Source organism: Tachysurus fulvidraco, chromosome 6, assembly GCF_022655615.1.
Source record: "Tachysurus fulvidraco isolate hzauxx_2018 chromosome 6, HZAU_PFXX_2.0, whole genome shotgun sequence".
Taxonomy (NCBI): Eukaryota; Metazoa; Chordata; class Actinopteri; order Siluriformes; family Bagridae; genus Tachysurus; species Tachysurus fulvidraco.
In genome coordinates this window covers 5,621,990-5,649,816 of record NC_062523.1, presented here as the reverse complement: position 1 = coordinate 5,649,816, position 27,827 = coordinate 5,621,990, and the positions used below count along the sequence as shown (strand labels likewise).

Here is a 27,827-nt window from a genome sequence, read left to right as displayed (position 1 = left end):
ACTGTTGTTTCAGAATTAATTTTGGTTCAACTCTTATTTCATGCATGTCAGCTTGACTTGTGTCTAAATTAAATCTAAATATATTTCTTAGAACCACCAACTTTCCAGAAAGTGCCCTCACCAGCTGAGGGGCTGAAAGGCAAAGATGTCAGTCTTAACTGTGAGCTAAAAGGACATGCACCATTTGAGATAACCTGGTTTAAAGACAAAACACAACTAAAGGAAAGTAGAAAGTATAAATTTGTGTCTGAAGGACACACTGCTACGCTACACATTCTTGGACTGGAGGCATCAGATGCTGGTGATTATGAATGCAAAGCCTCAAACAATGTAGGAAGTGATACCTGCCAAGGAATGGTAAAACTCAGAGGTTAGTACACTTGAAACAGTGACAACTGTAACACAAACAGAGCATCCTCTATTTAGGTTGTTATTGATTGATCTGTTATTCATACGATCATTTCCTGCCATTTAGAACCACCGGTTTTCGTCAAGAAACTTACCAATACGACAGCCAAATCTGGCGAGGAGGTTACTCTGGTGGCAACAGTCAAAGGCTCTGAGCCAATCAGTGTGTCTTGGGTACAGGACAAGGACCATATTCTTAGAGATGGTGACAACAGAAAAATTACTTTTGAAAATAAGCAGATAACACTGAGGATCTTTAAAGCGGATTCAACCACTGCTGGGAAGTATACCTGTGAGATTAAAAATGATGCTGGCGTGGCACAATGCATGGCAAACATAACTGTTCTAGGTTTGTATAATTCTTTTATTTGTCCCCTTTTACTATTCTTCTTAAAGTGAATTATCTGAGACCACATGGTTGTTTTGAATTTTCAGAACCTGCAGCCATTTTGGATAAGACAGATTCTGTTAGTGTCACTGCCGGTGACACAGCAGTTTTAGAATGCACTATATCTGGAACCCCAGAGCTTAAACCAAAATGGTATAAAGATGGAAAGGAGCTGTCTTCTGGACATAAATACAAAATCACCTTCTCCAAAAAGATATGCAGTCTTAAGCTGTTGTCCACAAATCAAGGTGATACTGGAGAGTATACTTTTGAAGTCTCAAATGAAGTTGGAAGTGATAGTTGCAAGATGCACCTTGGTGTTCTAGGTCAGTATCCTTTTGTTTTATCATTGGCCACATACTGACAGTTCAGAAAAAATTTACCAGTCAGTGAATGTGGTTGTAAAACTTTATTTCTGTCAGGACCACTTTGTCACAAGAGAATTTATTAAATGATATGCATACAGTTAGTGTTGGCGGTATTGTTCTGTTCTGGGCAAGAATCCACGCGCCCGTCCATGCGCATGCATGGACAGAGCGGGGAGAGCAGCGACTAGAAAATAGAATAGACCCCCCGTATAACAGAACCACTAAGCATGCATAGTATTGATAGCTCGCTTGTGCATTTTTGGAAAGTAATAAATGAATGGATACATAGATAATTAAATAATTAGAGAGGGAGAGAGAGAGAAAAATATGTGGAGATTTATGACGTAAACTGGTACAGCGAACACGGGTTCCGGCATGGTGGAGTCGGGGTTGGAGGAGGGAGTTTAGATCGCGACTGCATCGAAGCACTAGAATGGCTCTATGAATGGGAATTTAAATGGTCGGGGAATATGGATGTCGTAACCTGATTGGTGCGGGTCGTGGACAGCTGATTAACAGACCCCTGCCAGAACTAACGCGATGCTTGATTTTCATTATGATTAACAACCCCCAATGTCTTTATTTATTAAATATTTCGTGAGTGAAGTATACCATTAGATATCTGTATCATGGGCATATTTATAATTTATATTTATGACTTCTTTTTAAAACAGATAAAATTATCCCTCCCGCATTCTCAAGAAAATTGAAGGATATGCACAGTATTGTTGAGAAACCTGCTGAACTGGATTGCAAGGTCTCGGGTTCTGCACCTCTTACAATTTCATGGTATCACAATGGCAAGGAGATTGAAAGTGGGCCAAACTATGAAATTAGTTTTGCTGAGAATACCTGCACGCTCAAACTGCCCATTCTAAAGCTGTCCGATGCAGGTTCATACAAATGTAAAGCAATTAACAGTGCTGGAACTGCTGAGACTACTGCCTTTCTTGATGTTAAAGGTTAGTATTTAGAAAGTTTGAAACTCTTACCGAATGAAAATTCCTTCATGAATGACATGGTCATGAGTTAAGACTCTTGTGTAATTATTTATTCGTCCAAGGTAATGGAGTAACTTTCTCAACTCCGCAAACAATGTTCTTTTTTCTCAAATGTTTTTTTTCTTTGCAGAACCTCCTTCTTTTGTGGTGCCTCCTCAGCCGGTTGAGGCACTTCCTGGATCAAATGTCTCATTCACTGCAACTGTTAGAGGAAGTGCCCCATTAAGGGTAAAATGGTTCAGGGGCAGTAAGGAGATTATATCTAGCGGAGCCTGTTTGATTGCTCTCAAAGGAGACATAGCTACACTGGAACTCCTTCGAATTGACAAATCTCATGCAGGAGAATACACCTGTCAAATTATTAATGATGTTGGGAAGGAAAACTTCCCTGTGAATCTTTTTGTCAAAGGTTAGTTGACATATTGCATGTCTTATCTAAACATGTTGTACAGTTGTGCCTGTGTTATAGTTTGCAGCTTTATTAATAATTTGTTTCATTGTTATAATCAGAAGCTGCACGCTTTGTCAAAAAGCTGAAAAACATCTCTGTTGAAGTGGGCAAGTCAATGATACTTGAATGCACATATGCTGGAAGCCCTAAAATTCTGGTGAAGTGGCACAAAGATGGCCAGGAGATCTTTTCCTCTTATAGATACAATATTACTACTACCGAGAACTCCTGCATCTTGGAGTGCCTCAACAGTGATAAAGAGGCAGGAGGAAAATACTTATGTGAAGTTTCCAATGAAGCTGGCTCTGACACCTGTGAAGCAACAGTGTCCATTTTAGGTTTTTAATATTATTGTTATTTAAAAATAAATATTATATTTTATTAGACTAGAATGAACTATATTTTGCACACTTCTTATTGTTTTTATTCCTGTGTGAATTTTTAGAGCCACCATTCTTTATTGAGACTTTGGAACCAATGGAAGTGACTGCTGGTGATGCAGTCTGTCTGAAATGCCAGATTGGGGGCACTCCTGACATCAAGGTCTCCTGGTTCAAAGGGGATGGCAAAGTTCGATCTTCTCCAAACTGTAGAATTGAGTACTCCAAAGGTGTAGCTTGTTTGAAATTAGCCAAAGCCACCAAAGCTGACATTGGAGAATACACTTGTAAGGCAGAAAACAACATTGGCTCTGCCGCTTCTAGCTGCCACTTAACTGTACAAGGTGAATGCAATGTCTGAAACCTATTTCTTCTTTCTTAAAAGTTTATTTAACGTATTTAACATTTATATCAGGTGTCACTTACATTATGAATTAATTAAACAGTAACTTTAATTATATAGTAACTACCTCCTCCTGAAATTAAACTAAAACTTAAACTAGCACTTTTTCTTGTTTGTTGTATGTGTATATTGTTTTTTTAAAATTGTGTTTTGTTTAACCGCTTTCTTTTCAGAGGCCAAGACACCACCATCTTTCCCTAAGAAAATTACTAGCATTCAGCAAACTGTAGGCCGTAGTGTCCAGTTCGAGTGCCGTGTTGCGGGATCATCTCCACTGGAGATTTCTTGGCTTAAAGATGGAGAAGTTCTAAAGAGCAGCCCAGAGTATACTATGACATTTGATGATAATTCTGCTGTACTGAGAATTGCAGAGGGAGAAATGAGACATTCTGGAGAATACACTTGTGTTGCAACAAATATTGTTGGAACTGCCTCTTGTAGAGCCAAACTCACACTTCAAGGTCTGCTCATTAATGTATTAATGATTTATCATTATAATGTGTACTCTTAACCTAAAGTGGTTACCTCTGCATATGTGTCTGGGGCTTCAGGTTAACTGTACTGTTTAACATTTCAGAGCCAAGATACCCACCTGTGTTTGATAGGAAGCTTTCACCCATGGATGTTTTAGTAGGAAATACTGTGCAGTTGGAATGCCACATGACTGGATCATTGCCTATAAAGGTCACCTGGTCAAAGGATCATAAAGATATCCGCACAGGGGGCAATTATAAAATATCATGTGTGGATAACACTGCCCAACTGACTATACTGAAAGCAGATAAGGCTGACTCTGGCCACTATTCTTGCCATGCTAGCAATGATATGGGGAAGGACTCTTGTTCAACAGAGGTCACTGTGAAAGGTATCTGGTGACTGCTTAAAAATACTGGTGTCTGCTCTTCAGTCATGTTTTATGTAAAAAAAAAAAAAAAAATCTTCTTGTAATATCATGCTTCTGTTGGCTTGTTCTTGTCCCTTCAAAATGATCACTGTAAAAGTGATTCAGCAAAAAACTAAATTTATATTTTATGTTTATGCTAATATGTTTATGCTAATACAATGTTTTGTTAAAAATACATTCTATAAATTGTACATGATTGTCTGTTATTTCTAGAACAAAAGATTCCACCAAGTTTCACCAAAAAACCTTCAGAAACCCTTGAGGAAACTCAGGGCAAGTTGGTGAAGATTGAGGCACGTGTTGCTGGATCACAGCCCATAACTGTCAACTGGTATAAGGATGACAAAGAAATCTTCAGCTCTGACAGATATGACATGACCTTCAAAAGCAACTTGGCTGTGATGGTGATAAAGAGTACCTCCATCTCAGATAGTGGTACTTATACATGCAAAGTCACCAACGATGCCGGTTCTGCTTCTTGCCAGGTTTTGGCTCATATAACAGGTGCATTTTTTTCTAGCACTGTATGCATTTTTGGATGACTTGTAAACACTTCACTTTCTCTTAAATGTTGTGAGAGGTCCATTCTGTGAATTATAATGTCCCTGAAATAATATTAACCTAACTTTTTTATTCTGTCATTATGGTTTTTTTTCACTTTCATGATGCAGAGCGGAAGGTACCCCCAAGCTTTGACTTGACCCTTAAACCTGTGACACTAAATGAGGGTGAGACACTTTCTCTTAGATGCCATGTACGTGGCTCTACACCACTGAAAATTGAATGGATGAAGGACAGAAGGGAATTGACGTCCTCTGCCAACACTAAGATCAGTTTTGAAGATGGCTCAGCTACACTAGAAATGCTCAATGTGTCTAAAACAGATGCAGGAGATTACCTCTGTAAGGCAACCAATGAAGTTGGCAGTGAGTTCTGCAAGTCCAGAGTTACCATCAAAGGTATTTTATTTTCCAATCCATGTTTGTTCTGCAAAATGCAGAATATGTTCATTTATTGTCATTACATACACAAGTGTTTGTTGTAATTGTTTCAAGTTTCATTATCAAGTGCATAAAGAGAGCATCCATATACAGTAAAATTTTTATGCTTCATTTGTACACTCCTACCCAGGCAACCACCAGTTCTATCACTGATTATTAATGATCTATGTAATTGTAAGCCATTGGATTCGTCATTTGTCATTGTAAGGTCACTGATGACCAGAATAAACAGACATATCCCTTATTTACTAATATTAAAGATGCCAATTTACAAGTTTCCTATTCCAGTTTTTAAGCTATTATTGATTTATTTACTCAGTAAAAATATGTGAGCAAAGCTACAGCATAAATAAGTAAAGCTAGAAGGCCTTCTCTCTCTCTCTCTCTCTCTCTCTCTCTCTCTCTCTCTCTCTCTCTCTCTCTCTCTCTCTTTCTAAATCATATTTTTGTTATGTAATCCAAATTAACAGAGAAGCCAAAAGCTCAGGCTCCAGCTCCAGCACCTGCAGTACCTGCAGCTCCTGCACCAGCTAAGAAATTGGACAATTTGTTCTTTATTGAGGAACCCAAGGGTGTCCATATCACTGAGAGTAAGTACACCATTTTTAGGCCAATGATTTAATATCTTAAATGTTATATTAAATTGTCTGCTCACTCCTTCTTTATTCACGAAATGTGCTTTTCTCAATGAATTCAACCTGTCTTATCTTTAATTTATTTACAGAGGGCACTGCAACCTTCATCGCCAAGGTTGGTGGTGATCCCATTCCTAGTGTGAAATGGATGAAGGGCAAATGGAGGCAGATGACCCATGGTGGTCGCATTGCCATTGTGCAGAAGGACCAAGATGCCAAATTGGAAATCAGAGATGTGACTAAATCTGATGCTGGACAGTATAGATGTGTAGCTTCAAACAAACATGGAGAAATCGAATCCAGCACTGATCTGGCTGTTGTTGAGAAAAAAGAAATTACACCTGAAATGGTCACATTGAAGAAGTAAGATGGGGTTCAATGATGCTTTTATGATTTTTTTAAATATGCATGCATGTAGTACTTGAATAGATAAACATCCATTTTTGTTTTTTAGGACACCTTCCAAACAAAAAAGCCCCAAAGAGGAGAAGGAAATTGATATTGTTGAGCTGCTCAGAAATGTGGACCCCAAAGAGTATGAGAAGTATGCACGCATGTACGGTATCACGGACTACCGTGGCCTTCTTCAAGCTATTGAAATGCTAAAGAAGGAGAAAGAAGAACAACAAATTGCAAGACCTGTGAGTGGGCTATTGTAAATTTCATTTGCTATTTTTCCGGCAACTGTCTGGGATATTTTGCATCATGGATTGCATTACTGTTGTTTAGAGAATGATTATAACTTATGCTTCTAAGATGGTATTGGAATGTGCTGCCTGTTGACACCTGTTAATTTACTGTGGCCAGGAAGTGAAAAACAAAATAGCAAGTGCAAAGTAATTTATTTAATTATTAAGATCAGACACTGTAATCAAAGCATTTTAATCCATTGTTAAATATGCTTACAACAAAAACAGATTAATTTTACTCTAGTAAAATTACTCCCAGTTTAGAGATGTAGGAAACTCACAAATTCTCACTTGGCACCAACTCAGAATATAATAATTCAGCATGATTTGTTCTGCCTGACAGGTCCATTTTAAATGCAATGCATCATTTGAACCTTTTTTGTTTTCTTCTTGCATGTCTGCAATTATTCTTATTTGGTTTAAAAATAAGCCAGAGGATGTGTCTCTAAAACCGTCAATGCATCCTGATATAGCAAAACCAAATGGCTATTTGCCATATATACAATGTCGAACAAATCCTGAACGTGTCCTCCGTGCTGTCCCTTATGGATTAAGTTCTTGCAGCAACTGAACAATTTCATTATATTTAACATACAACTTGTGTTTCTGCTGAAGTGCAAACAACATTACCTGGTAGGCAAACAACTCTCCTGGTCCACGCAGCTCTGCTTTTATAGCCTTCCTTACATTGTTTAATTTGGGATAGTTTTGTTTTCGAAACATACCTGTTTTTTGCATGACAATGGAAATTGATATTTTCTTAGATTTAAAGTGAACACAGAAATCCACACATTTACAAGAAATAAAATTAGATAAACAAATTCCTACTGCCAGTATATTTTGAGTGACAGATGTATCGTCCAATCTGCAGTAAGATTTCCATTCGCGAACTATACCTACCTTTTGTCTGAATTGTCGTTGTATTTTCTGATTTGTTATTTTGTTTTGCACTTCCCAGTCACCGTAGTTAATACTAGGAGTAACAGAGGCAAAACCACATAAATGGACAGTGCTGTTGCCATGTTCTCCTTTTTGATGATTTACTGTCTTGGTTTTAGGAACTGGAACATACAAGAAGAGAATCAGAAGAAGAGGATCTATCAAAACTTGTGGCTGATTTACAGAAGAGAATGGAACAAACTGAGGTGACTGTTTATTTATTAGTGAATATTTGATAGTATATTTGGCATACTGTTACAGTTTTTAATGACAGGGTGGTATGATTTCCTATAGTAGCATGTCCTGAAGACTCTTATTTCATCTTAAACCTTAGAAATTACAGTAAAATTTTTAAATTAAAACTAAATAAATAAAAAATTAAAACAGTTTTAAATGTAGAAATGTATTTTACAATCTGTTTAAATTTAAATTCAATGTTGTGGAACATCTGTAAAATGTTTCCACTCGCTTTTCTTCTTCAGACTCTCTTTTCTCTCTCTCAAAAATTCATTTGACTTTCTTGTCTAGGAAAACAGTTTTTACCATTATAAAACACTTTTATACTTTTGTACATTTGTAAATATCTATACCTTTTTAAAATCTGTTTATTATTAGATTTAGGTTATGTGAAACCCCATGAATGAATTACTATAAAAAAAAAAAGGTACATTTAAACCAATATCTTAATATAAACCTGTGATTTGTAGCTCCTTTCAAATCTGCTGTAAGATAATAAAAACAATCAGGTTTGAGAATATAACAGTATTGCGGTGTGTAGTGTGTCTGTGTAAGTGGTATATTTATTTTTACGCATGCATACTTATTCCTTTTCTTGACTTTTACATGCAGCCTGTAACACTGATCAAGGACATCACAGACCAGACTACATTTGTAAACAAAGAGGCCGTGTTTGAATGTGAGATAAAAATCAACTACCCAGAGATAACCTTATCTTGGTACAAAGGCACCCAAAAACTTGATTCAAGTGACAAGTATGAGATTACTGTTGTTGGTGACCGATACATCTTAAAGATCAAGAATTGCCAGACCCGGGATGAGGGCAGTTATCGCATTGTATGTGGACCACATATCTCCAGTTCCAAATTGACAGTGTTGGGTATGTACTGTATCTCACCTGTGGTTATTTCTTGTGGAAAGGTTACCATTGTAGAAAGCTTAGCTATGCAAAAAATGCTTATATTTAGACTTGACAAGAGGCATTAGCTCTAATTTTATTCAACATTGAATATTATTATTTAAAAAAAAATTGATGTTAAGAATGAGATTTTATTGTATTATTCTTTTTTGTTACAGAAGGTGAAGTGGAAAAGCACATGGAGGATGTCACTGGTAAGGAAGGCCAAACTAGTACACTCACATGCCAGTTCTCTATACCAAATGCAAAGGCTCAGTGGTTTAAAAATGGAAAGATTTTAGAGCCACATGGCAGGTACACATATTCTGTGGCCAATTACACTCAAAAGCTATCAATTAAAGATGTTAGGCCTGAAGACCAAGGAGAATATACCTGCAAATATAAAAACCTTGAATCAACTGCAAATCTTTGGGTGGAAGGTGTGTATTGTATCATCAAACTCACAATTTTATTATATAAATAATTAGACCATCTACTAACCTCTTACATCTTCATCTGTGAAAGTCCTTTGTCGGACAAAGCCCTCTTCTCTTGATTGTTTTGAACCATCCTCATCTTCTTTTTCATTCTTTTGTATGGATCTCATGGAAAACTGAAAATGAAGAATTGATCTTTTTTCTTTAAAGCTGACTAAAAAACATGTATGAAAAGTCTTCATGTTTGTGTATTGATTAAATCAAACAAAGCAGGCGTCCTAACCATCAAACTTGCATAATCTCTCTTTAGCAGAGCAAATACATTTCACTAAACGCATCCAGAACATTGTGGTTCGGGAACGACAGTCTGCAACTTTTGAATGTGAAGTGTCCTTTGACAATGCAATTGTAACATGGTATAAGGACATATGGGAGCTAAAAGAAAGCCCCAAGTACATGTTCAGGAGCGAAGGTCGACGACACTTTATGATCATCCGCAATGTAACCTCAGAAGATGAAGGTTTGTCCAGATGAAATCCTGCTGGATTCTTTTTTTCACAGATTTTCATCTTAATATTCTTCTAGTTTCTAAACAGACCCAACTAATCTGATAAAAAAAAATTCTTTAGGCGTTTATTCAGTGATTGTCAGATTGGAACCCAGGGGCGAAGCCAAAAGCACAGCAGAACTTTACCTCTCAGGGAAAGGTTTGTAAAAAAAAAACTGTTAGCACCTGCTAGTATTCAGAGAAAGTGCATATTCTCGTTTATTTTTTTCGTAACACTATTTTACTGTACCTCCTTTCACAGACATTGATGTAGGAAGGGTACCTTATGGTAAGTATTTAAGTTCAAAGAGACCATTATACCATTATATAGTAAATTAATTATAAGAATCCAATATATTCCAAATATATTTAAAACTCTCTAGATATTCCTGATTCATCAATACAAGTCCCCGAAGCACCATCTGCATTTGCAGTTGAAGGTAAGACAGGGACATGAATATAAATTTAGCTCTAAATTGATCTTAAAATCTGATAAACACAACCTCACTAATTTGATACTTTATTTCTGAAAGCTGAATCATCTATTGAATATTATCATTATGAAGAAAAGATGGAAATTCAAGGTATACCATCCACTTTAATGGTCTATATTAACAAATGGTCAACATTAACAAAAGTCACCCTCATCTTCTCATGCACTATATTAATATATAATAATATAAATTATTTCTAATACAGTGATACGTCGAGATATGAGTGTTTTGACATACAAATTTTTTGGGATACGAGCTGTGATTCGACTAAATTTTTGCCGTGAGATACGAAAATTTTTTTGAGATACGAGCATCCGAGCCAACGCCGCCGAAACAAAGATCCCCAACGAGCACGTGTGAGATACGAACATTTTCAATTTATTGAAAAGAAACACCAGAAAAAGTTGCAACTGGTCATGCATCAGCGTTGTTTAATGACACTTGCCTTACACATTTCCAAACATTTTAAAAGGGAGGAAGAAACAAACCTCCTTGGACAGGTTTTTATTAAAATGACCGGCAGATGTTAGTGAGGAAAGAGTGACAAAAAAGGCAAAAACAAAAGAAAATTAAGCAAAATTAATGTAAAGAAAAAAAAATTGTTGCAATTAAGTTCAGTTAAGAGAATTTCAGTTAAGTTAGTTAATTTTGGTGAAGTTTAGTTAAGTTCCATTTAAGTGTAAAGTAGCATTAAGGGTGTACAGAAGCGAGTAAGTGAATGAAAGTGAAAGTGTAATTCCTCCTAACTCCTCCGCCTGTTTACTCCTCCCTCAACCTCCGTGCGCATCTTGCGTTAGCTCAAGTCATCTGATCTCCAAGGTAAATAATACACTTTATAGTAAAACCAGATTATTTTTTTACCATTCTCTTGTAGTACTGTATGTTTTTATATTTAATATTTGTCATTTATAAATACAGGTACTGTACATTTTTCATATTCAAAACAGATAAACAAAACAACTGGAGTGGAATTTTGCGAGCTGGATCAGATTAATGGGATTTCAATTAATTTAAATGGGGAAAATTGCTTTGAGATACGAGCAAATTGAGATACGAGCAAGGTCACGGAACGAATTAAACTCGTATCTCGAGGTATTACTGTATTTGAGAATGTATGTGTGCATTATCTTTGGAGAATTGTTGACAAATATTCAATTAACATCACCAGACTTAAAAACTAAAATTCTTTAAAGAAGTTGACGATTAACCTGGTATAAATCATAAACGTTTACAATGAACTGTCATCCTTCACCAGAGTATGAATACAGAACAGAAGAAAGGATAGTAGAGGAAATCTCTCTTACAGGTATTATTGAGAGCTTTCCATTCCCATCCATTCATTTTAAATCAGAAGCACAAACTAACCCGCTAAGATTTTCACCAAAAAGTGTGTATGTTCCATCAAATTTTATTACTTACAGGATTCACACTTTTGTTTGTCTAATTATTCTCGATGTATGTTTGTCCTTGTTATGTTCCTCTTTATCACTGTTCATGTGACGTGTTTCCTCTTATCTGTGTAACATCATAGAGATGGTCCTCTTGATCTTATGTATGCGTCATTTGTGTTTCATCATCATGTACATGTTTGTCTTATTCTATAGTATCCAAGTTCTTATTTTATCTAAATGTCTTGTCTAAGTCATTAGTGATTGCCATTATTCTAAGTACATTTTTGTCCTAACAGCTCCAAGAATTCCCGTGGAAGAGATTGTTGAGAGGAAGGCACTTGGAGTGAGAGAAGTCGTCCCAACCAAAGGTACTCAGTGATTTGAAATAAATGGCTGCTGTGTGTTGCCAAACATTAGAGATGTACATGGATATCAATCATGGATGTCACAGTAAATTTCAGTTAGCTCTGTTTATGTTAGTTTATGCCTTGTAATGTTAGCAATGAAGTCTTTAAGCATAGTTTATGCCTTGTAATGTTAGGAATGAAGTCTTTAAGCAGAGCTCAGTCCTATTGAGTGTGTTGGTGATTAGAAACGAGCACAATTTGCTATGACTTGATCTTCACTATGCTCTCATTTGCTTCAGTTTTCTGCATGCTCGCTTCACAGCTCCACCCTTGTCAATACCTCTGTGTATACAAATCTTGACAAAAACTATATTTAAAATACTGATCTATTAAAATGCATTCTGAAGGCCATTAGAATGGTCTTTTTAATCAGCTTAATCGTCATTCCTCTTCACATTTTCAGTGTTTGTAGTCTGCTTTGCTTTGATCCTTGAAAAACACCCAAGAATGCTTTAATTTCATGTTGTCTGTTCATTACATATCACACAGTATTATGTGTTGGTATAGAGGAATGTTATGAATATGGGTTAATGAACATGGTATCAGACCAACACCTGATATGCCAGTATCAGTCTTCATGCATTCCTTGCAAACACGCTAATGTCATCTTTTCTGTGTCTTATGTCTACTTAACATCACTTGTATTTCTTTTGTTGGCATATACACTATCCCAGTTGATACATTTTTGGCTTACTGACACTCTTGATGCTGCTCTTTCTTTATGTTATTTGTTCTGTCCGTCTGTAAAACATGAAAGATAAACGACATCGTGGCCTTCTTAAAAATGTATTAACAGTGCTCATGCAAGACTGCTTTTTAACCTGAAGTTTTAAAATTGATTAAATGTATGAATTGTTTTTTTAAGTTCCTGAGATGGTTGAGAAACCACAGGAGAAACCGACACAAGTTGAGGAAAAGATAGAAGCACCAAAAAAAGGTATATTAAACTCTCCATTTTATGTTGTATGCCAAAAAGTTGTAAACAAACATATGAAATGTTACAAGTTTGTGGGTCTTTTTGTCCAGTCTCTTGAGTGGATCTTTTTTATTCTTACCTCTTTCTTTGTTTGTCTTTGGCTATATTAAATGCATAATCCTGAATAACTAATAATAAAAAAATATATCGGCAAACATTTTCAAGTACCCGAAGCTAAGAAACCCAAAGAAGAGAAAGTCATACCATATAAAGTGGAAGAACCAAAAGAGCTTCGCCCTACAGAAGGTAATTTGGTTAATGTAATTTATTCATGTTATAGTTTTGTTGCTGTTTTGTCATTTATTTTGTCATATTTGTTCTTTGCAAGATATGTGTGAAGTACATTTTAGCTCTTTATCTCTTTAATTCTAGTGTTTGTCCTAAGATGTTTGTATGTTTGAAATATGTGTTAACAAAGTTGTTCTTTTCTTAAATTCAATTAATTGTTTCTGTGAATTTTTACCGTTGATGTCTTAAAAGAATACGAAGAGGTCCCTACTCCTCAGCCAGCCCAGCCTTCTCCAAAGAAAGGTATTTCTTCACTCTTTTAACTTCTACTAGTCAAATAGTATATGTTTGTCTTGCATTTCTACTTTTGTTGTACAGTATCTTTGTTTCATGTTTGTTCACAGTCTGCTGTGACATACACAGTGTTGTCTTTTTCTGTATATCAGAACAAAGTCCAATTAATTGATGTATTTGATAATGATATTTATTTTGCTTTTCTGTCCGTTTTCTGCTCTGTATAGTTTTAAGTAATATGTTATATAGTCTTTGATGTTGTGTTGTGATCAGTTTTGTCAGATTTCATGTCGAGTCTCTTACCTGACATATGGAAAAAGTATTTTTTCTGTATGGCTGTCAAAAATATTGTCCATCCTTGTTAAATTATTCTTTACAAAAGTCTTACAGCTTCTTAACATTGTGTGTTGTATAATAAAGTGCCAGAAGCTGTAGTACCTGTGGTTCCAGAACCTAAACCCAAAGAACCTACACCAAAACCTCCATCAATACCTGAAACCAAACCAGAACCTAAGCTGAAGACCAAGCCTGAGCCTACACCTAAAAAGAAGCTAGAGCCAAAGCCTGAACCAAAGCCTGAACTTAAGCCGGAACTAAAGCCTGTACCACCAAAGGAAACTGAGCCACTTCCAGCCAAAGGTAGTTTTGTCAATCAAGCTTACTACTCTGTTTTTGTGTGCTTTAAACCTGTATGATGCTGTATGTTGACTTGATATGTTTGTCTTACTTCCACTTTGGAAGTGAATCTTCTTTGTGAAAGAGTGTCAGATTTTATGAATTAAGAATTAAAATTAAAATAATCTGCTTTTAAGTTCCTCTGGAATTAAAGAAACCAAAGCCAACTGAACCAGAACCACCAAGGACAGTACCCACCAAACCAGAGCCAGCACAAATCACCTTGGTTCCTAAGGATGTTGTCTTACAAAAAGGTATTAGTACATGATAATTATAGGTTGATGTCTTGCTGTTGATTGTATCAGCCACGCTCTTATGGGGGAAAATGTTGGGGTTTTTTTTTCAGTGGCTGCTTGTTGACTTGTTCTTATCCTCTTTTCTTCTAATACAATTTATTCTATACAAATAATAAACACATCAGTGAAGTAAATACAATTGTTAAAATGATGGTCAAAATATACACATTGGATGAAATCATTAAATGCATGTGAAGTCACCAGTTAGCACCATTAGTTTTACACTGTGTCATTTAGAATGTATACTGCAATATTACACAAAGAGGCAATGCCACATATGTGAATTTTGTCAAACACTGTGTAAATATCTTCTCTTCTTTATGATTTTACACTTGTGTTATTCTTAAATTCTTAAAACAGTGCTTTCTTAAAGCATTGTGCTAAACTTAAATGTTCTTTCAAAGTACAAGAACCTTCTAAGAAGCCAGAGATTCCCTCATACATACCTGCAGAGAAAGAGGAAGTAAAAGAAGAAATACCATTGCTCAAGAAAGACATCACACCTATCCCTAAAGTAGAAGAAGTCAAAGAAGAGAGGAAAAAGGAAGCACCTGAGGTTAAGGAGCCCAAAAAACCAAAGATTATGCCTGAGGTTAAACCTGAGATCAAGCCTGAACCTAAACCTGAGGTTAAGCCAGAGCCCAAACCCAAGATTAAACCTGAGCCAAAACCTGAGGTCAAATCAGAACCTAAACCTGAGATCAAACCAGAACCTAAACCTGAGGTTAAGCCAGAGCCCAAACCCAAGATTAAACCTGAGCCAAAACCTGAGGTCAAACCAGAACCTAAACCTGAGATCAAACCAGAACCTAAACCTGAGGTTAAGCCAGAGCCCAAACCCAAGATTAAACCTGAGCCAAAACCTGAAGTCAAACCAGAACCTAAACCTGAGATCAAACCAGAACCTAAACCTGAGGTTAAGCCAGAGCCCAAACCCAAGATTAAACCTGAGCCAAAACCTGAGGTCAAACCAGAACCTAAACCTGAGATCAAACCAGAACCTAAACCTGAGGTTAAGCCAGAGCCCAAACCCAAGATTAAACCTGAGCCAAAACCTGAGGTCAAACCAGAACCTAAACCTGAGATCAAACCAGAACCTAAACCTGAGGTTAAGCCAGAGCCCAAACCCAAGGTTAAGCTTGAACCTAAACCTGAGGTTAAGCCTGAAGCCAAACCTGAGGTTAAGCCTAAAGCCAAACCTGAAGTTAAGCCTGAAGCCAAACCTGAAGTTGAGCCCCTGCCTAAACATGAAGTCAAGCTAGAGAAACCTACACCAGAAAAGAAACCCGAGTCACTTCTACCAAAAGGTAGTTTTTATTTCTTAGTATTTGTCTTAGTTTTTTTATGTCTAATTTTGTCTCAAAGACGTTTAGCGTTTTTACCTACTGTTCGATTCTGTGAGTTTGTCTAGCTTCTGATTTTGAAGCATATCTTTTGTCACTCTACCTGTTTTATGTTTAATCTTTAAGTGTAACATCAAACCACAATGTGTGTTATTTTAAGTTCATGTGGAGGAAGAGAAACCAAAACTATCTCATCCAGAAGCACCACAAGCAGTGCCTACTAAACCAGAACCAGCCACTGTGGTTCCAAAGAAAGTATCTCTTCAAAAAGGTATTAATTCATGACTTAAATCAGTAGATATTCTTCTGTGCATGTGTCTGTGTTGTTTTGTCCTCTTATTAGCCACGCTCTTACAGGAAAAATCAAGTGGCACTTTGTTGAACAATTGTGTTTGTCCTGTTTCCTTGTTCTTGCTTTTGTGTTCTCTTTCAAAAAGTGTTCTCTTTCAAATTCAGATTAAAAAGTTGCTTTACTGGCATGACAAACATTAATATTTGCATTGCCAAACTCTTATAGTACTGAAGAGTGTGATGCCCAATAGAAGAATTCTCTTTAATTTCAATGTTTTTTTTAAGTGCAAGAACCTTTCAAGAAGCCAGAGATTCCTTCAAACATACCTGCACAGAAAGACAAGGAAGAAATGTCATGGTTGATGACAGATATTGTGACTGACTCTAAGCCAGAGGACAAGTATGACAAACAGAAAGATACTGTTTTACCTAAAACGGATATTAAGCACAAGATTTCTCAGAAGAAAGCAAAAATGACAGATGAAGTTCCTCCTAGGCCTATACCAGAAGAAGATAAAATAAGTTCCAATAAGCAAGAAGTCATTTCACTTAAAAAAGAACAACCAGAAATTACAATCATGCCTAAGACAGAAGTAAAACAATATATTCTACATGAAAAGAAGGGATTAGCTTTAGCTACTGAAGAAATAACATTTTCTAATAAACTGGAGGTAGCATCTGTGCCAAAATTAGAAGAAAGGATAGGCGCCACATCTTTAGTGAAAGAATTGGTCCTTGAAGAACTTAAGGAAGAGCTTGTGCCAAAAACAGATAAAAGGGAAGTTACATCACTTAAGAAAAAAGAAATTATCTTAATTTCTGAAGATAAATCAATGGCACTGCAATCAGTGAAGGCAACTTCTGTGCTGAAACCAGAGAAAATAGCAGACATTCCCCCTACAAAGAAGGAATGTGTCTTAACATCTGAAGAAGAAATTGTTCTTCAAGAGCCTAGAGTAGTGTCTGTACCACTTATAAAGAAAAAGGAAGATATTCCATTTAAGAAGGAAATTTTCTTAACTTCTGAGGAAGAAATACTCCTCAAAGAGCCTAAGGTAGTGCCTGTATCCATAATAGAGAAAAAGGAAAGTATTCCACTTACGAAGAAGGGAATTTTCTTAATTTCTGAGGAAGAAAAGATTCTTCACAAACCTAAGGTAGAACCTGTACCAAAACCAGAAATAAATATTCGTCAAGATCCTAAGACACTACCTGTACCAATTATTGAGAAAAAGGAAGGCATTCCACTGAAGAAGAAGGACATTCTCTTAACTTCTGAAGAAAAAATTAGCATTCAGAAACATAAGGAAGAACATGCACCAAAAACAGAAACACATATTTCACATATAAAGAAGGACATTGTCTTAATCTCTGAGGAAGAAATGGTTCTTCAAGAGCATAAGGTAGTGCCTGTACCAGTTATAGAAAAAAGGGATGGTATTCCACTTAAGAAGAAAGAAGTTTTCTTAACTGCTGAGGAAGAAAAGGTCCTTCACAAAACTAAGGTAGAACCTGTATCAAAACCAGAAAAAGGTATTCCACTTATAAAGAAGGAGTTTGTCTTAACCACTGAGGAAAAAACTGAGCCTCATGAACTTGTGCCAAAAATAGAGAAAAGGGACATAACACTTAAGAAGGGGCATATATTAACTTCTGAAGACAAATTGACAACTCAAAAGACAACTCAAAAAGAATCTCCTACACCAAAATTAGAACAAAAGGAAGGTAAAAGTTCTAAAGAACAAGATTTTCCTCTTCATCCGTTAACACCTGAACCAAAAATAGAACAGGGTCTAGTTAAAAAACAAACTGATTTAACTTCTAAAGGAGCAGAATTAACACCTCAAAAACATGGCATAACACCTGATACTGGAAAGAAGATCAAATATCTTATAACCCCAAAGAAAGAAGAAACAGTGCCAGAAACAGAAACTGTATCTGAAAAAACAGATTCTATGAAAATGGATGTTGTTACTTCTGAACAAGAACCTCAGCTTAAAAGAATAGTGATAATTCCTGAAGATAAAACTGAAGTGGAGAAAGATGTTCCACTTACACAGAAATCTGCTACTTCTCTGGAGAAAAAGGAATCTGTGCCTCATAAGAAAGAGGATACTCTTATTCCTGCAAAGGATGACCGAGAAGTTTTCCTAAAAGGTGTTGCTGCAAAAGGTACAATGGCAATTAATGCCATATCTTTCTTATCTTTACATGTTTTTCTTAATATGAACTCTTTACATATGTCTTTTTACTGTTCCATGTTACATGTTGTCTTACTTGTACATACTCTTAATCAGGCATACAAAACCGAGCTCTTTACTGGGAATAAGCCTGTCTCAAAATCCTTTTTATTTATTTATTTATTTATTTATTTATTTATTTATTTATTTGTTTGTTTGTTTGTTTGTTTGTTTGTTTGTTATTATTATTTTTTTTTTACAAAATCTTAAACATGTTTCATTCGCTAGAGTGACCTCTTAAATGTTTCCTGTGTATCTGTATTGGTTTCTTATACTTCTTTCTTGATATTGCACCTAATAGCATTTTAAATCTTTTAAGTTCTTTTGGAGCCAAAAGAAGAGCTGCCAAGAAAGTTGGATTCAATTCTTGTCTCTCCAGAGAAAGTCAAACAAGCCCAAGGTAGAGCATGAGCTCAAAACATCTTTATCTTCATTAACCTCTTGATTTTCATTCTCTGTTCTTTTGCTATAAATTGCATTGTGTGTTTGATTGTACTTTGTTTTTAAGTGACCCATGCAAAAGTGAGAATTCCAGAGACAAAAAGAGAATGTGTAAATTATGTAAAAAAATGTTTTTTTATATATTTTAATCTTTTTATGGTATTTCATACTGTAGAACATGGTCTTTATTTATCTATTAATTTACTTAAAAAGAAACATCATTAATAAAATAACATTGTAAAGGTGTGTGTAATGGTACAAATCTTTGCTGATCTTATAAATTATGTAAGTAATTTATCTTATAATATTTGAATGTCCTGAAAGCTACATATGTCAGCTAGATATTTTTGACAAGTCAGTATATAATATATGTCTCTTAAAAACACTTTATTTTCTTCTGGATAACATCTCAGAACTCCCAGCATCTTTGAATCTCCAGAAAAATGTTCAGTCTCCGGTGTTTACAGAGAACATGCCATTCATGTCACTTATGATGGAGAAATCATCTCATGGAGGAGAACCTCAACAGCCAGAAGAAGTGTCTTTTGAGAGAAAAACTGAAGACAAACGCATTGAAGAGGAGTCATATCCTAATAAAAATAAGTCTGTAGAGAGAGGACGGTTGGATACAGTGGAAGACATTTTCCATGGAAATGTCAATGAAGATCATCAAATTCCTTTCCAAAATCTTACTCATTTAAACTCATCCGATATTCAGAGTGATAATAAGAAAGGAAAACTGGCAGAGGAACATATAGATCACAAATCTTCTATAGTAGAGTCTGTTGGTGACAAAATGAAAAGTATAAAAAAAATTGGAAAAGAGATTATCCAAAAAAGCAAAGGTATAAAGAAAGACATGGATGTTTCGGAGGGAAAGAGCAGCACTAATAAAAGTAATCAATTCCTCCAATTAGAAAACCTTTCAGGTATTACTAGAAGTATGGAAATAAAAGGGAAACTAGAAGGTGGGGAACATAGTATGGAGGTGGATATTCTAAAGAATGTTGATGTACCAGTGAAGGACCATGAAAGAGAGGAGAATAAGTCAAAACAGATATTATACACCTTGGTTGATATTGAAAAACCTGAAAATATAGACTGCAAAAGTCAGGCATCATCTGAGGATAAGATTTACTCTGATTTTAATCTAAAATCAGACATTTTGGTATCAAATGAAGATATGCCACTGGCAAAAAATGTAGCCTCAGCAGAACTAACAGATCAGGCTTTAGTAACTCGTAATGTCCAGCCAATCAGCAGTGTCAAATCTATAGACACCAAACCTGAGACAACTGCTCAGTCTGGTGTGACAGCAGATCTTAAAAGTAAACCCAGTTTGGAAGATGAAAGAAAAGATATTACGCAAAAATATAGCTTCTCTCCCATTCTCAAGGCAGACAGTCAGGCAGATATAGGCATCAGAATAACAGATGATGACAAACCTCTGGACACAACAAAAACAGAAATCCTTAAAAAGATTGAATTTCATCTTCCAAAAGAAACTGAACAAACAGTACTACAAGAGTGTGTGTTATGCACAGAGAGTACATCATCTATCTGTGATGACCCTAAAATCATTAAATCAGGCAGTACTCGTCAGCCATATTTACCCATGGAAGAAACTAAAACATATATTAAAATAATTAGTCATCCTGAGGTTTATAATGAAAAATTAGATGCTATGTCACCTGATAGGGTATTTTTGCCAAAACATGTAGAGGATGAACCTATTGAAGACGTACCTGTTAAAAATGAAGAAAACAATTTAGATTGTAGAAAACAAGGCGACAAGTATGATGCATTTACAAAATTGAAAAACATCACTCCTCTGAGAGAGAGTGTTTCATTAAAGGAGGAATCAGTATCTCCCAACAAGGAGATCATTTTTACTAAAGAGCACAAATCTTTCAATCTGGAGGACAATGTCTTTGGTGGACCACATAGTTCTACAGTAAAAAGTCAGCCTGAAACAGGCACCTTTGATGTTGTTTCAGAAACATTAAACATTCCAAAAGAGATGTACCTAGTGAAGCCTACACAAGACCATTCTGTGCAACCTATCAAAAAAGCTTTGAAAGAAATCAAGAAGACATCACATTTTTCAAAAGAACTGAAAGAGAAAGATGTTCGAGGTGAAGAAGAACCAATACTTTCAGAAACAGACAGCAACACCCAAAAAATCTCCAAAATTGTAAAACATCAAGACATTGAATCTTACGTAGGTGGTATATCTTTGAAAGAAGAAACTTCCCCATTAATGGTTCAAGCTTTCTCAAAAGACCATGTGTCAATGAAGGACAAATCAATATCCCCTAATACAGATATAGCGTTATCTAACGTGCTCAGATCTTCCTATATGGAGGAAGGTGTACATGAAGATCTAGAAGGTTCCATAGCAGAATCTTCTTTCGACAGGATTCACTTGAATGAGGCAAAAAGTCAGCCGGAAATAGACACCTTTGGTGATAATGCTGTCATAAAAGAATTATCTCTTAATAAAGTAAGATATCAAATAATGTCTACACAGGACAAGTCTGTGCAACCTATCAAAGAAGCTGAAAAAGAAATCAAGAAGTTAGCTCATTTTGCAGAAGACATGAAAACGAGAGATTTTCAAGTTGAAGAAATACCAATACTTTCAGAAGCTGATAGCAGAAGCCCAAAAATCTTTCAAAGTTTACAACCTGAAGACTATGAATCTCACAAAGAGAGTATACCTTTGGAAAAAATGCCATCGCCATTAATCAGTCAAACTTTCTCAAAAGAACATGGGCCAGTAAAAGCGGAACCAGTATCTTCGAATAAGGATATTATATTTACAAATGTACCCAAATCTTTTCATCTGGAAGAAGATCCCCATGAGGGATCAGAAAGTTCCACAACAGAAATGTCTTTCAAAAAGACTCATTCTAAAGAGGCAAAAAGTCAGCCTGACTTAGACAGCTTCGGAGGAAGCTTCTTTTCAAAAGAATTTAACATTCCTAAAGAGCAAAATCAGATGAAGCCTACAGAGGACCATGCTGTGCAACCAATGAAACAAGATATAAAAGAAATCAAGAAGTCATCTACTGCAGGGTATTTGAACAAGAGAAGTGTTCCAGGAAAACTAGATTCAATGCTTTTGGAAGGAGAGAGTGAAACCCACAAAGACACAGAGCACCTTGGTAAAGAAGAACCTTTACCATTAAGGATTCCAGCTTTGTCAAACAATGATTGGTCATTTAGATTGAGAGTTTCTGATCAGAAGACTGAGCCCTTGTCACATGATGAGAATAATAAAGATATTAGAAACCTGGAACATAATGTTAGCATTAGTGAAAACATTGAAATGACCAAGAAACCATTCGAGTCTAAAGAGCAAACTGAAAGGGAAAATTCTTACTTAAATAAGAGATATATTCAGGAGGAAAAATCACTTCAGTCAGAGGATGAAATATTAACCTCAAAAGACACCAGCGATGTGCCGAATATTCTGAAATGCCGAGATGATCTTGAAGAAGGTGATTCCACTAAAGCGCCAAAAGCCTTTAAGACACAAATGGTTGATACTGAAGCCATATTTCTTAAAACTGCACAGTTTCCATGCAGTGAAAAACTTACTCAAGACTTTGAGGAACCCTCTTTGAAAGATAAAGAAATCACGTTTAAAGAGAAGTCTATCGGAAAGATGGATATTGTACAACAGCATGAATTTACTCTTCCAGTAGCTGCAAGTTTGAGAGGTATTAGAAATCATCTTGCGTGTTTCTTGTATCAAGAACTCTTATAACCACTCTTGCGCACATTTAACCCTGCAAAGAGGTTTTGTGTTATCAAACAGTCTCACTGTGTCTTCTTAGTGTAAGTGAATGAATCATGGTCCATATGCACTTTTGAATGTGATTGTATCACGCTATACTATTATATTAGTTTAAAAACAAGCCATTTTTGTCAAACAAACGTTTCCCTTCACTTTCCCTTATGTTGTCTGTATTTGTCACTGCACTTGTATGAAATTCTCACTGCTGGATCACTCATTGGCTTCAAACATTAATATTTTAAAAGCAATAATGATGACTAACATTATTTTATATTAATGTTCTTAAGTGCCTGAACCAGAGAAGATGGCTCCTTCAGAAAAGCCAGCCATTCCTCTGAAAAAGGAGGAGATTGCTCCTAAAGGTACAAAATGATTTTAATAGGACAATGTATGCTGTGTTATTTAAAGTGTGTTCTGGCCTCTATTAATTGTTTTTTTTTCTTCTTAAAAATCTGACAATCCATTTTCAAATATATGGCTTGATAACCTGGCCATACTCTTTCGCAGTTGAAAAGAAACCGACTCCAGAGCCTGCAAAGAAAGTATCTCCAGTTGAAGGTACTTTTATATTACTCTTGTTTTCTCTTTAATCTCTTGAAAGTATTTTCCATTTATTATTAACATATATTTTGTGTCTGTTTTGTCATCTTATATATGTGTACATTCTCTAAGAGGCATTAACATGTCTGTGTATACATGTGTTTATAACCTAATTAAATTATAGTGGGGGAATTAAGGTGTGGGAAAGTCCTGGCCTAATGGTTAGAGAGTTTGACTCCTAACCTTAAGGTTGTGGTTTCGAGTCTCGGGCCGGCCATGTCTGAGGTGCCCTTGAGCAAGGCACCAAACCCAACCAAATGCTCCCCGGGCGCTGCAGCATAAATGGCTGCCCACTGCTCTGGGTGTGTGTTCACAGTGTGTGTGTGTTCATTGCTGTGTGTGTTCATTGCTGTGTGTGTGCACTTTGTATGGGTTAAATGCAGAGAACAAATTCTGAGTATGGGTCACCGTACTTAGCTGTATGTCACTTCACTTTAAATTATAAGCAAATTAAACTGTGCTAATAGGATCTTTATTTATCTTTCCGTACTTTTAATGAAATGCAGTTAAAAAAGAAGCACCACCCGAGCCTGCAGCTGTGCTGCAACCAAAGAAAGTTCCTCCTGTTAAAGGTAGTTGGATCTTTATTTCCTAATGCTAAATAATCATTTAGTTATCTTAAATTAATATTTGCATTTATCTGGGATAAGCCTCATCTTATGTACTAAATATTCTGTTTGGCTTCTGTGACTGCATTTGTTTTCTTCATATGACTTTTGCACTTCACAATTTACAAAAGTTTTGTAAACTTGAGCATACCGACAACTGAGAAGGCTGCAACTGCAAAACATCTCCCAAGCCATCAGACAACCTTTCCTCATGAAATTCCATCATTAATCCCCAGCTGTAGAGACATTTTTTCTTCAAAATAAGAATCTTCTTAAATCAATTGAGTGGCACTCGATATTTGCATTTATTTTTTTAGTCACTTTATCCATCTCTTAGCCTCATCAGAGGTTTCAAAAAGTCTTATATGAATTTATATTTATATCATTATAGCTATATGTCTGAAGCATTCTTAAACTTAGCGTACACTATATCTTAAGTTCAAGAGAAGAAGAAGAAGAAGAATGAAGATCTTAAGAGCATGGAAAAGAAGATAACAGACACACAAGGTAGCAGAATTAACAGAAGATATATTCTTGGGACATGTCATTGACATTCTTTTAAAATTATTTTGAATACTTTCGATTACCACCAGAACCCACTGCCAAAGAAAAACAGATACATCTTGAGCAACAATTGACAGGTATAGAAAAGTGGATTATCTTGGAAATCAAACACAGATTTACCAATACTTGTCACCTTCTTATGTGTCAAAATTCTTTTTTTCTTTCTTCCTTTTTTGTGAAAGGTATTAAGCGAACAATTAACAGTGTAAAGCGCTATTATTAACATGTAGTGTGAAACCTCTGAAGACTAAATAGTGACTATTTGTGAAGTGGTCATTATTAATAATATAATATCCTCCCTGCATGCAACTGACATGCATTCATCTCTTTTTCATCTTTATTATAATCCCTGGAATCTAAAAAATATGTGTCCATATTTTTAAATCAGATGGTGAAAAAGAACCAGTTGCTGCACCTGCACCCACACCAGTGAAAAAAGGTAAGTCTGAAAGTGCGTCATAGTTATCAGTGATATTTCTGTCATGTTAAAAAAAGTTGCACTTTTTTTTATTATGCATCTAAATCTCTCAAAAATATACTTTTTGATATGTTTCTCATAGGTTTTGGAAATATGTTTTTTGTTTTCTGTTGTATTGTCATCTATTATATATTATGTTATGTATTGTATTGTGTTTTGTTGGTCCTAATCTATGTGTTTTGTCATGTCCTTTATATATCCAGTTTTATATGTCCAAATGATCTGGATTATATGTTACTGTGTTTGTTGTGTTTGGTTTTGAATATATTTGTTTAGCTTAAGTTCTGTATATAATGTGCCAAATTTTCAAATCCGAAGGGAAAATTCTTATTCCTGAGGAAGAAAAGCTAGAAATGCCACATCTAAAGAAAGTTACAAGGATGTCCAAAGAAAAGCATGAGGAACAAGAAACAGTGAAACTGAAGAAGGTATATAAACCTTCACCAGAAGAACACAAGGAAAGCAAAAAAGTCTATGCTGAAGCTACCACTGATGTTTTAATTACTGAGAGTTTTGAGGCTGAAAAGCATTTTGAAAAATATGAATATCTCAAGAGAACTGAAATAACAAGACCTGAAAAAGACAAAATGACACCAGTGGAGCCTGATAAAGAACCAGAAAAGGCAGAAAAGGAGATTGAAATTGTGGAAAAGCCAGAACCGAAGAAAAAAGCAAAGATTCCAAAACAAGATATGCCAGAAGAGCCTGGGCTGGCTGTGAAGAAAGTAAAGAAATTACCAACTGAAACCAAAGAACAAGAAACAGTCAAATTGAAACCTTTTGAAAAACCTGGAAAACCAATACCTGAACCGACGAAAGACGCTAAAAAGGAACCAACAGAAAAAGAACCTATAGCTTTCCAAAAGGGAAGAGAGCCTATTAGTTTTGAGAAAGGTGAAAAACCCAAAAAGGCTGAAGTGCAAAAAGAAGCTGAGGTCACTCAGAAAAAAACAGAGCCTCTGAAGCCTGATGAGAAGAAGCCAGATGAGGCTGGGCATAAACCCTCTGACAGAGCTAAAAAAGAAGAACAGGCAAAAGAGCCTGATGCACCATTGTGGAAAGGCAAGAGGATCCCAAAACAAGACGAGGAACCGGAAAAGGTTCAGCTAAAGCCTTTCAAAAAGAAGCCTTCAGATGGGTCGCCAGAAGTAAAAGATGTCCCTGAACCCAAGGAACGACATCCACTTGAAATATCACCACCTAGTCATGTACAAAAACCAGAACTCTTAAAGGAACCCAAATTGCCGCAAAAAGAAGTTGAAATTCCGGAAAAAGAAGTTGAGAAGAAGCCACCCGGGGTACCTAAAGAAGAAGAAAAGAAGGAATTTCCTAAAAAAGTAACACCTGTTAAAAAGGAAGTAACTCCAAAGAAGGAAGAGGTGAAGAAACCTCTAGTGATCAAAAAGGGCAGTTTGCCAAAAGAGGCTGAGAAAGAAGAGGGTATTGTTAAACCTGTTGAACCTACCAAGAAGGGATTGGAGCCTAAAAAGTCTCCTTCACCCAAGGTGACACAAGCAGAACTAGCTCCACCGGAAAAGAAGCCGAGTGTGGGTGTGGCTAAGAAACCACTCCCTGAAAAGGTCTCCCCTAAAGAATCAATTGAAAGTGTTATCCTGAAAAAAGTGCCTAAGAAAATTTCACCTGAGGAGAAAAAAATGGAAGAAATTCCTGCAGAAAAGGGACTTGAAGAAACTCCCTTAATAAAAGAGCTATCCCCTGGAGTTGTGGAGTTAAGGAAAATCTCAACACAAATGGAAGAAGAAGCATTTGAAGAGGAGATTGCTGAGATTGGAGATGAGGAGGATGATGAGGCATGGGGATGGGAGCTTTCTCCTCAAGATAGTTATGCTTCTGAAGACACAGAGTATTCAGAAGAAGGCGCTCTTGAGACTGCTGGAATACCAGGAGGTAGACGAGGTGAGAGGGTGACTGTGGCTCCTCACCTGTGAATGTCCCTTTTATCCCAGTCTTTTATACCATTCTCCAGAAATCACTCTTTTTATGTACCCCGAATAATCATGCTTCACATCTTCATATCCATAATGAGAAACATTCTAAATGTTGTCTGTCTTCATCCAAGTCATTCTTTTTTATGGAATGTGTCTTTTAACATCCTCTCATCTTATATCATCGTTAAATGTGTGTTTGTCCATATTGTGAGTTAACCATTGGGTATATCCATTGGTGCCATGTTTTGTTTCATGAATGAAACATTATTTCCTTCATTTGTGGCATGATTTTAATCCGTATGAGCCATACCGCATATTTATTTTCATTTCATCAAGATTCACATTTTGTTGTTTGTGTTACAATTATATATAAATATGCAAATCCATCTGCATCTTCATCTACATATCCATGAAATGTAACTAATTTTTGACAATTTTGTTCAGAGGGAAAACCAAAAGAAGAGGCCGGGAGGGGACGGGGCCTGAAACGTACGTATTTTAGAAGCCTTGTTATCTGTATAGTTTGCATCATTTATTTTCTCAATACATTTGACAAGAAGATGTAGAAATGTGTCATAAAATAAAAAAATACAGAATGGCCGATGTGGTATGTGGAATTTTCAACAAGACAATAGAAGCAGGAGCGGTTCTAGACCTTTTTTAGGGTGGCTCCAGCCCCCCTGTCTGTGATCTCAGCCACCCTAAAACTATATGCTATTTTTACTTTCAAAAATAAAAATTCCGTTAAAATGCAGGACATATTTTTGATGGGAAAACAAATTATTTATCAGTTTGATCCAAGAGCGATTTTTTAATACTTTGCTTTTAAGCATGTGCATTGTAGTCTTTCAAAAGTGAGTCATCAGCTGTCTACTTTATCTGAACGGAGAAGCACATCTATAACGTTAATCAGCGGAAAGCCACAAAGATGGCAACCAAAAGCAGTGAAATTTCACTATTCTTATTACGAGTTGATAGAACAAACAAAATATTAATGCAAACAATCCATTCAATACTAAATAAAAATAACATTTATTGATTTGGTCTTTGTCTTGTGAATATTT

The 27,827-nt window shown here is 35.9% G+C and overlaps 1 protein-coding gene across 17 annotated transcripts in view; it reads left to right on the top strand.

The window, feature by feature from the left end:
* The window catches only part of ttn.2 (titin, tandem duplicate 2), a 170,885-nt gene that overhangs the window by 52,532 nt on the left and 90,526 nt on the right, over positions 1–27,827 (top strand). For 5 of the 17 annotated variants that reach the window (XM_047814435.1, XM_047814443.1, XM_047814450.1 and 2 more), the window contains 34 exons: positions 92–370; positions 476–757; positions 844–1,122; positions 1,839–2,126; positions 2,296–2,574; positions 2,676–2,954; positions 3,062–3,340; positions 3,573–3,860; positions 3,977–4,264; positions 4,517–4,807; positions 4,975–5,262; positions 5,775–5,894; positions 6,029–6,302; positions 6,394–6,580; positions 7,687–7,773; positions 8,417–8,684; positions 8,882–9,142; positions 9,450–9,659; positions 9,769–9,846; positions 9,949–9,975; positions 10,070–10,126; positions 10,220–10,270; positions 11,436–11,486; positions 11,868–11,939; positions 12,844–12,915; positions 13,120–13,200; positions 13,435–13,485; positions 13,897–14,115; positions 22,852–22,926; positions 23,072–23,122; positions 23,671–23,736; positions 24,725–24,775; positions 25,133–26,731; positions 27,208–27,252. In XM_047814435.1, coding sequence (XP_047670391.1) covers positions 92–370; positions 476–757; positions 844–1,122; positions 1,839–2,126; positions 2,296–2,574; positions 2,676–2,954; positions 3,062–3,340; positions 3,573–3,860; positions 3,977–4,264; positions 4,517–4,807; positions 4,975–5,262; positions 5,775–5,894; positions 6,029–6,302; positions 6,394–6,580; positions 7,687–7,773; positions 8,417–8,684; positions 8,882–9,142; positions 9,450–9,659; positions 9,769–9,846; positions 9,949–9,975; positions 10,070–10,126; positions 10,220–10,270; positions 11,436–11,486; positions 11,868–11,939; positions 12,844–12,915; positions 13,120–13,200; positions 13,435–13,485; positions 13,897–14,115; positions 22,852–22,926; positions 23,072–23,122; positions 23,671–23,736; positions 24,725–24,775; positions 25,133–26,731; positions 27,208–27,252 — 7,173 coding nt within the window. Of the gene's footprint in view, positions 1–91; positions 371–475; positions 758–843; positions 1,123–1,838; positions 2,127–2,295; positions 2,575–2,675; positions 2,955–3,061; positions 3,341–3,572; positions 3,861–3,976; positions 4,265–4,516; positions 4,808–4,974; positions 5,263–5,774; positions 5,895–6,028; positions 6,303–6,393; positions 6,581–7,686; positions 7,774–8,416; positions 8,685–8,881; positions 9,143–9,449; positions 9,660–9,768; positions 9,847–9,948; positions 9,976–10,069; positions 10,127–10,219; positions 10,271–11,435; positions 11,487–11,867; positions 11,940–12,843; positions 12,916–13,119; positions 13,201–13,434; positions 13,486–13,896; positions 14,116–14,288; positions 14,406–14,851; positions 15,755–15,950; positions 16,062–16,366; positions 17,146–17,457; positions 18,254–18,640; positions 18,722–19,175; positions 20,709–21,152; positions 22,488–22,851; positions 22,927–23,071; positions 23,123–23,670; positions 23,737–24,724; positions 24,776–25,132; positions 26,732–27,207; positions 27,253–27,827 lie in introns of all 17 variants that reach the window. The other 12 variants (XM_047814451.1, XM_047814437.1, XM_047814436.1 and 9 more) reach the window with 12 other exon arrangements.